Source organism: Dipteris shenzhenensis, chromosome 13, assembly GCF_047967505.1.
Source record: "Dipteris shenzhenensis isolate YYH24624 ecotype China chromosome 13, Dip_SZ_1.0, whole genome shotgun sequence".
NCBI lineage: Eukaryota > Viridiplantae > Streptophyta > Polypodiopsida > Gleicheniales > Dipteridaceae > Dipteris > Dipteris shenzhenensis.
This window is the reverse complement of record NC_141608.1, coordinates 27,378,609-27,388,595: the sequence shown is the minus strand read 5'-3', so window position 1 is coordinate 27,388,595 and position 9,987 is coordinate 27,378,609. Positions and strand designations below refer to the sequence as shown.

At 38.5% G+C, this 9,987-nt stretch overlaps 1 protein-coding gene across 1 annotated transcript; it reads left to right on the top strand.

The window, feature by feature from the left end:
- Positions 1-3,813: 3,813 nt before the first annotated feature.
- LOC147895234 (uncharacterized) lies at positions 3,814-6,274 on the top strand. Its single transcript, XM_087384148.1, has 6 exons — positions 3,814-3,837; positions 4,010-4,318; positions 4,412-4,578; positions 4,933-5,150; positions 5,341-5,654; positions 5,764-6,274. Exons 2-6 carry the CDS (start codon positions 4,046-4,048, stop codon positions 6,124-6,126), a joined length of 1,335 nt encoding a protein of 444 aa, XP_087240274.1. The 5' UTR covers positions 3,814-3,837; positions 4,010-4,045; the 3' UTR covers positions 6,127-6,274.
- Positions 6,275-9,987: the final 3,713 nt, after the last annotated feature.

Below are 9,987 nucleotides of genomic sequence, written 5' to 3'. Positions count from 1 at the left end.
CCTAACCCTAAGCATCTTGAATAATCTTCCCATCCTTATCCCCCCCTAATAAGACCTCATGGCATGTCGGTGGCTACATAATAAGGGTGAAGGGAGCTAGCCGACATGGAGTCTTGCATCCTATAGGCATTGAAACTTGCACCATAGTCACCCACAAGTGTGGTACATCTTGAGCGCAAAGGTGAACTTGGATGGGGGGTATGTAAAAGGGGTTCACAATGCATTATATTGGAAGAGGGGACGCAAGCTCCTCTAGAGCTCCACAATGCTCCCCTATGTCGATGCTAGCATAGTTGCATCATGTCTTGGCATCCTTGTGTTTGTGCAAGCAATGGAATTGCAGCTATAAGAAGGTTCGGAGTAGCTGCTTTATGCCTCCTATTGGGTAGCTCCAATTGATATGACGGGTGTAGCTAAATAGTAGCTAGAGATGAGGGGAACAAGGGATTTCACCCACCCAAAAATGGCCTCTTAAGAGGTAACCAAGGATCAAGGATCATGATTATTGATGATTGATTGTTGTTAAAGCCCATTGCCCTTCTATTGCGAGTAGGATATTGTCCATAGCCAGTGAAGAAGTTAGTGACTTCAAGTAAGCAACCAAGGCCTGCATGGGGAATTGGTGGTGCATGTGAACTAGATGTGCAGGTTGTCCAATCTAGATTGAAATGATGCCTAGTAAACATGCATAGCTAGTTATTGGATACATCTTTATTTACTTAAGGTAAAGAGGGCTTGCCACATGGTGCTTCCTCAACCTTTCCTTGCCCAACAAGCCTTTTCCCTCAATGCTTCCTTGCCCAACAATCCAGCCCTAGCTACCATGTGGCATGCAAAGGCAACCTTCTTTTTCCTCACATGGGTGCACTCTCCTTGGCTTGAGCTACACTCCTCCTTCTTCCACCCCCCACTCCCCAAAATTTAACCCGCCCCCCCCCCCCCCTCTCTCTCTCTCTCCTCCCCCCCTATGGTGATGCATACCTTGGGGAGCGAATGCTTCAAGGAGAACAAATATCTCATTTTTAAAGAAACCTTTTTATTAAATATTATTTGATAATAAAAAATATTTTTTTAAATAATATTTTTATTAAAAAATCATGCATATACACACAAGAATAAACTTATATTTGTTCAAGTGTTGGGTAGTCACACACACACATAGATGCACACGAATGCATGTGTGCACACACACATGGGTGAATATGTGCATGCAAGCATTGCACAAATACTACATCATTGCAAATGCACGTACACACATAGACACATGATTGAACACATGTCTGCAGACACATACAAACATGTGTATACATGCATGTACACTTATGTGCATAGACACCCACATCATTGTAGATGTATGTGCACATGCAAATCATTGCAGATGTATGCTCTAACACATTAATTTAGGGACACACACACACACACACGGGTCTCACATATACACATGCACACACCAACAAATATACATATCAAGACGTATGTGTAGGCACAAGCACACACATACACATATACATACACATACACAGATACATACATGTACACATACACATGCACATGCACATGCATAACATACACATACACAATACAAAGACACAACACATACACAGATACATACATGTACACATACACATGCACATGCACATGCATAACATACACATACACAATACAAAGACACAAACACAATCACATGTACACATGTGCACATAGACTCACTCATGTAGGCACACATGTACACACATACACATGCACACACTTTACATACACATACCTACAATGACATCACATGTACATAAAGATAGAGACATCCCACACACACATACGCGCATGTTGAGTGTCACATATGCGCATACACACTCACATACCACATGATTGTACACATATGAACATGTTCAACATAGGGCACACATGCATACACATGTGCACACAAGAATACACATGCACATGCACATTCACTGACTTACACAAACACATACATATGCACACGACCACACACATACACACACATATACGCACACATGTGCATGCATGCACACATAGACACATGGGTGAATATGTACATGCAAGCATTGCACAAGTAATACATTATTGCACATGCATGTGCACACATAGACACATGATTGCACATGTGTACAAAGATACATACAAATAGGTATGTACATGCATGTACACTTATGCATGTAGATACCCACATCATTGCACTGTATGTGCACATGCAAATCGTATATATGCATACACATGTATGCTCTAACACGTTGATATAGGGACACACACTCACACACTCACACGGGTCTCACATAGACGTGTACACGCATACACCATACAAATACACATATCAAGACATGCATGTAGGCACAAACACACACATACACATACACATATATATAAACATACATGTACATGTACACATGCACATGCATAACATACACATACACATACACATGCATACACAATACAAAGACACACACACACAATCACACATACACATGTGACTCACTCATGTAGGCACACATGTACATACATACACATGCACACACGTTACATACACATGCCTACAATGACATCACTAGCACATAAAGAGAGAGACGTCCCACTCTCACACATATACATACGCATACATGAATATACAATAGATCCAAAGAGATAGGGGGTGCAAACACACATACTTGAAAGCACGTGTACAAATGCACATACACATATACATGCAAGAAAGCACAAACTCATGAATGTAAACATATGCACAATGTTGCGCAATACACACACCATTGCACACACGTGCACACAAATAGAGAGAGAAAGAGAGAGAGAGAGAGAGAGAGAGGAATATGCACACATATAAGCACGTGCACACACACATGCACATGCATACACAATATACATTGCATAAGAAGGGGGTGCATGCACACAAAGAAAATGTCATTGAAATTGTGAGACTTATGAATTTTATTTCTTGAAATTAGAAGCGTTCTAAGCCTTCCATGTTGAGACTCAGCGCAGCGGGTCTCTAGCCTGTCAAAGATGGGTCATGTTACCATTGGAATGCAACACGACAAGTTTTTTTTGGAGAATCGGTAGGACAATAGAAATCCTGTTCATACACAATACACATATCACATGTTGCTGTAGCTAGTTCATTATCTGCACTGCACAAAGAAGAAGTTATTACCTTTGGTTTCTCTTATATGTGAACACTTGATTGCAAACCGAATCTGTGTATGCATGCTTTACCGTCACATGACACAGACCAGGTATCTTCATGATTCTGTGAGCCGCCGCGGGTAATTAGCCAAAACAAAACACAAACAATTATCCTTCAACAAGTAACTGTACGATCTACACATCGAAATCTGTGTTTCGACCTGAAACCATTCATGGTGATTCCATATTAATTTCCTTCTACTACTTCGCTTCCCAAAAATGTCACACATCCTCTTCAAATATAACATCTTTCGTCAACAGATTGTAGATCATAGGCTGCTCGGACCAAGAATCGGTGCAATTCTTGCTCCAAGAATCAGTGCAATTCTTCTTCTTCTTCTTTCTTTTGTTAAAAAGAGAGATACTTCATACTAAGCTCTCTGAGATTGTAATCCTTTTCTAATCAGTGCAATTCTTGCTAAGCACGGTCACTTCTCAAGATGTCTTCTTCGTAGCACGCTCGCAGAGAATCCGATTCCCACCGTGCAATTCATTATTCTCGGTAAGCAGTGCACGCTCACAACGAATCCGATTCTCAAGATGTCATCTTCGTAGCACGCTCATGATTCCCGAGATCTCTTTATAAAAGAGAGAAATGACACAGCCACGACTCTGAGCTGCGTCCACTCTTGATCAGCTGAGCTAGTAAGGGCCTATCTTCTCCTTCTGCTTTTCTGTGTGGGGCGGATTAATTCTGCCGACTGCTGCTTGATCCATAGGCATCCCACAAGCCATGGCGCAGCTATTAATTGTGTGATCTGCTTCTTGGGACCCGGTGTTGAAATTTGATTTTGTGGATGGCTTGCTAATGTCATAGGTACCGTGCTAGGGCGATTAAGTTGCTGTCTCCCAAATGGCCTCATCCAAGACCGTGGATGTCCATGCTAGTGACTGGAATAACCGGATTAGAGACGTCGTTATTAAGATCACAGCGAAAATTCCGGAAGTGGGTGCTGCTGCAAGCATTATCGTTGGCATCCTCTGGCCAGAAGACAAGATCGACGTTTTTCAGGCCCTCAAGGCAGACATGATAAAGCTCGTCAAGAAAGAGATTCTTGAATACGAACTGAATCGAAGTAAATCTGAGATCGATGGGCTGAAAAGTATCATCGAGAGATACAAGGAGGTAACTAATTTGTTACGGCCAGCATTTGTGATTGCAGTTGAAACACAAGCAACGGATCATGGGCGTTAACTTTGGTGTTGATCTAATGTGCAGGCTAAGACTCATGAGAAGGGTCATTTTCTAAATAACTGGATCGTTGAGGCTGACAAATTGAGTCTCATCTTTCGACAGTCGACCAACAACATCCACCTCATCCCTGTGGTTGTCACCCTGGCTCTGCTGCATCTCACAGGGCTGCGGGAGAGAGTGAACTTTGGCAAGTGAGTTGCACCCATTTGGTTCAATTAATTGTGACATCTCAAAGCCGGCCATCTTTGTTGGATGAATACATATATTATATAGTTTCAGGATTTCAAAACAAATCTTAAATAGGCTTGGCTAATTTTCAAAAAACATAGTGGTATTCCGTTTAAGAAAATTCCTTCTAAAGTCTTGATTGGACTAATCCAAAGAACGGCACATCGGTCACAAGATAATAGAGGTTTTCTCATACCACCCCATGGAAATAAGCCCTTAATGACACCAAAAGTTTCTTTCACGCTGTGATTCTAAGTGAGGTTTCATCCCCTTCTACTCCTAATAAATGAACATATTCACAATGTGGCTTGCTGCAGGGATCTCTATGACGAAGACAACACACCACAGTGGAAGAAGGATCTTGAGGACATGTATAAGACATACATTGTGGACTTTCTTCCAAATATCTTCAAAAAGTGGAAAGTGTGGAGAGCTGAGCAGGTAGAGATTACATCGTGGGTCAAGGTGCATCCAACCGCAGTTCCCCCCTTCTTTATGTTTGAGACTCATGCAAAAGTTGTGGACACCGTTATAGGTAATGCAACTCAAAAAAGTTGGTTTCAATTTTGAGTTGATACATAGCATTCTCGGGATCATTGAATTGACAAATCCTGCTTTATGGAATTCATAAGTTCTTGAAATTTTAGTTCATTTTAGTTTTTAGGTTTCCTAATTTTTGAGACAGATGTACCTATAAGTCATGCTTTGCAAAATGTATTGGATAGGTGAAACAAAAAATTTCTTTAAAGATAATCTAGACTCAAAGGATCATTTTGCGCGCATCTGCGAAGCCCATAAGACTCGGATGTGCAACGATGCCACTACTGACATGGCTGGTTGCATATCAACCACGTTCGTGTTTTACAAGATCTTACCTGACAACAAAAAGAACTTCCCCAAGTATGACAAGAAAGTGTTTGGTCGAATGTTTAAGGGTCCATATTCAGAAGAACTTTGCTATGCAGAGTCCAGTTCTTATGGTACCAGAATACGTCCAGATCAAGACGACTACTCGCCCAACTCGGGCCCAATCACCAAGGTACATACTGGGTACCACAATCTAATGTGAAATTGTACCATTCTTGAGATTTCTATGAACGATATCATCATTAGAAGAACTTATCAATTGTTTCTTTGAGATTGTGCAGGTGATCATAAGAGAGTGGAACACTATTGATGCCATGCAATTTATCTATGCTAACCGCACAGGGAATCTGGCCGGTAATGCAAATGGGGGACAGAGGCATGACATTGATGTGACAGGAAAGCCCATAAATGGACTTCGCATGGGGTTCTCTAATGGAGTGCTCACTTATGTCCAGATCATCTATTATGATGGTACACCAACAAGCATATATGGGAACCGTGGCGGTTGGAAATGTAATGAAGTATTTGCAAATGGTCCCTCTTCCTACAAGGTCAGTTCATGGAGCTACAAAGTAGATTTGGGCCCTTCAAGAACACGTGGCCCTAGTGTAATCCAATTGGAATACACACCACAGATGGAATGATCAGGATACTACTAGAATATTGGGAATATCTACAGTCACAGCAAGAATGGAAACATCGTTTAGATTTATACATAACTGTGAGTAGCTGATAAAATAGAGCTCAAATACATATATAGCTATAAGTGTTGTAAGAATCAATATTAATAAATTGTTGGGAATATCTCTATTGGAATCACAATAAGAATGGAAACATCGCTTAGATATACATATAGCCTTAAGTAGATGTAAGTAACTAATAAAGCATCATGTCTTTTTTTTTTCCTGGTGATTCGATGAATTGTGCTCGACTAACACCTCTTTTGAGTCTAGATTATTATTGAATCCATATTGTTAATAATAATTGGTGTAGATAATACTTTGTGTATTGAAGAGACTCAAACTAAAGAGTGTAGAAGTTATAAACTTGAAGGAGAAAAAAAAACTATGTAGAGTTGATTTCAGTTTTTGGAGACTTAATTTTCGCAATCATTAGCCAAGCAAAAGTAGACAACAACTTGTAACAATGAAATACCACCGTATTAGTAAATTTGGGAAAATCCCAATTCCCACTTTTTTCCCAATCCTAAAAATCGATGGCATTTTGTCTCAATTGGCCAGTGGAATTAATTGACTAATTCATATATACCAAGATACAATTGAGTTTCAATCAACTTAACAGTGTATCACTGTATTGTGATATTGAGTAGGTTACATGAGAAAAGTAAATTTCTCATCCGGTTATTTTGTGAATCCAAAAACTTTCAAATGTTTTCATTCATTATGAATTCATATTTTAATTTTAATTTGGCTAAATATTATATCACTCTATTGTGATATTTAGCAACTTGCATGAGAAAAGTAAATTAAGTACATTGTGAATCCAAGCACTTTCATATAATTTTTTGCACTATGAATCCAAAGATTTGGAGTTCTCTCAAAAGAAATTTCACTTTTGATATTCAAATCACCAATTTTTCAAACTACAAATGGACAATCATATATTAATTGAAAGTATGCTAGCAACATCTCAATCATGGTGTTACATCTTCAACCTATGCTTACAAAATATTTCCTCTCCTGCATAGATGTTCCTATAACACATACCCAACTATATCCAAACATCTTCAATGTAAAGTGGGACCTTGGGGTCATACACAAACTAAACATTTATCCTATACAATTGAGAGAGCTATTGATGTATCCAACATTCCCATAAAACACATCCCTTAAGATGTATTGCCTATATTATCTTTAGTGTAACTTCAAATTATTCAAGGAGGCCATAGGTCCTAAACCTTGAAATATAAGAGGAAACTCTAATCCAAGTATCATACTCATACTTTGTGCCATTGTACACCAAAATGTCTTTGTTTACTTCTATGTTTGTACGTACAAACAAGCTATAACTCATCCTAATTGATGGCTTCTTCACTTCAAATTGAACACCCTTGAACTCAAATATAAAACAAGTTGGTATTGGGGGATTTTGATCCCACAGTCCATTCGTCTTAGGATCAAATTGAAGGGTTATGGCATTCATCCATTCTTCTAGCAAGTCATGAAATCGTGTGCATAAAAGACAATGGATAATGAGTCATTGAAAATTTTATCAAAACTCTAGAAAAAAGGTAAATCACAACAATGGCACGTTCATTTCCAAGATTAATTACCATTCCAAAAGATTTATTGCATGCTTAGTTCAAGTGAAGCTCACAGAGATTTATTGCATGCTTAGTTCAATTGAAGCTCACAGACTTGTTATGTATGCTCTTGCAAATGTTCCAGTGATGTATAATTATGTAACCCAACTTTAGGGCATAGAAACAATCTTGCATATCATTTGTTGCTTTATCCTCTTCAAGAATTCAAGTTTGAAAGAATCCAAAGTAGTTGAGACTATATGCAGCTCTTGTTGTTGGAAATCAGATCATTCCTTGTCTTACTCACAAGCAAAATGGCTTGAACCTATCAAACTAAGTATCGAGCTTTGAGCAGAACTCTGTACGTACTATTTTATTTACCTAGAATTGAAATCCTCCCACTCCAAAATCACTTCTTTCAAGTACACATATAATTGATGATGATTTTTATTGCCATAAGGTAAAGCTCGATAATATTTCTTATATATGACACAATTCTCAACCAAAGAAGATAAGGGAGAAGTTTAGTAGTCAATATGTCAATAGTCTCATCTATGTGAAAGGAAGATGTAGATATACAAATTTTGGTAGGATTTGTACACCCCTTAAATGGCAAAGTATCTTTAAGCAAGGTGTTACTAACATTGAATTCTCTATTATGTGCTCAAACAACTTGCAACTCGAGGGGTTTACTCAGTAGTATATGTGACTATCACGTGAGTTTGACATAAGGACATATTTAATTCCATTTTTTATCAGATTTTCACTGACAAAAGGGTTCCGTAAAAACAAAATTGGAAAAAACATTACAGATTGAATAGAAAAGGGTGTATTTTATTAATGAAAATGTCATAGATAAGGGATTTTTTACAAATAGGCCTTGGACGCACGCAGTACATAGGTTTTATACATAGTGAACCCCCTAAGGCTAGCAAGGGCTTAAACATGCACTCAACACTTGGCTTGTCCAACCTAGATAACTTTGTGTGATTGATATTAGCTTTGATCTTAGGCCATAATTCTATAGAATGGAAATTCTTTTTGGGTAAGCCGCGCAATAAATTTTAACATATAGATCACATTTGAGGGTCTAGCCTATGACCATTTGCCCACATGGAAGTGCTCAAATAGTATATCGAACACATCCATTTTGAATTACAATCCGTGTTTTGCTAAAAGCATGTATGCTTTTGTGAATACCAAAAGGTTTTTCAGAATTGGGTACCAAAACTCCATTCAAGTCTATCATAAGCAATCTCTTAGTGGTCATAGGTGGACATTCAAGATAGACATGCCACATCTACTTAAGGAAGGGGGAATCATGCTCATGCGAAATGGTTGGTAAGGTCGGTTTTAAAATGGACCTCGGAGGGATTACGAGTATGGAAAGGATAGAAATTATAACAAAGTGAGGAATGATATAAAAATCTTATTCATGGAGCACGATACTCAAGGTCAGTTTTAAAACAAACCTTGGAGGGATTATGAGTAAGGAAAGGATAGGAATTATAACAAAGTGAGGAATGATAGAACAATCTTATTCATGGAGCATGGTACTCTTTGTTGTCATAGGTGGAGGTTCAAGATAGATAATCGCCTCTACTTAAAGAAGGGAGAATCATGGTCATGCAAAATGGTTGGTAAGGTTGGTTTTAAGACAGATCTTGAAGGGATTATCAGTAAGGCAAGGATAGGGATTATAACCAATTGAGGAATGATAGAACAATATCAGCTTCTGACATAGTTTGGCATCTATTAGCTTCATCTTCATTAAAAAAAGTGGGAGAAGTGCTTTTAAATCATTGAACCATATAGGAACTTGTCTTAACACTTTCAAACAATCTTGATCACACATTTGAGCTCTTGAAAACAAGACAATAAGAAACCAATACTTGATCCCCACATCCTCTGAGCAGGTTTTTTTAAAACACAATGTGGAATTTTCAAGCTTCATCTTTATTTATAAGCGAGGAAGGAGTGTTGTAAAAGGATTGAACCATTTATTACCTTTTCCTAGCACATTTTAACCAATTCTAATCACAAAGTTGAGCTTTCTAATGCAAGACAAGAAGAAGATCCCATATCTTCCATCCTTGTTTCTAGAAAGCACAAAAGACCTTGTGCCCTCAAGCTCTTGATGCCCCAAGTTTGTCAAGATCTAAATAAATTGATGCTCTAGGTCCATAAAGAACTTAAGTCTACAAGCTCTTAACGTCTTTGGCTTGTCAAGAGCTTAGGGTAT

Bases quoted from the DNA above. Each gene is read 5' to 3' on its own strand.
- LOC147895234 (XM_087384148.1), top strand. From the start codon at position 4,046: ATGGCCTCATCCAAGACCGTGGATGTCCATGCTAGTGACTGGAATAAC. The intron at 4,319-4,411 runs GTAACTAATTTG...TCTAATGTGCAG, and splicing joins TCATCGAGAGATACAAGGAG to GCTAAGACTCATGAGAAGGG. The intron at 4,579-4,932 runs GTGAGTTGCACC...GGCTTGCTGCAG, and splicing joins GAGAGAGTGAACTTTGGCAA to GGATCTCTATGACGAAGACA.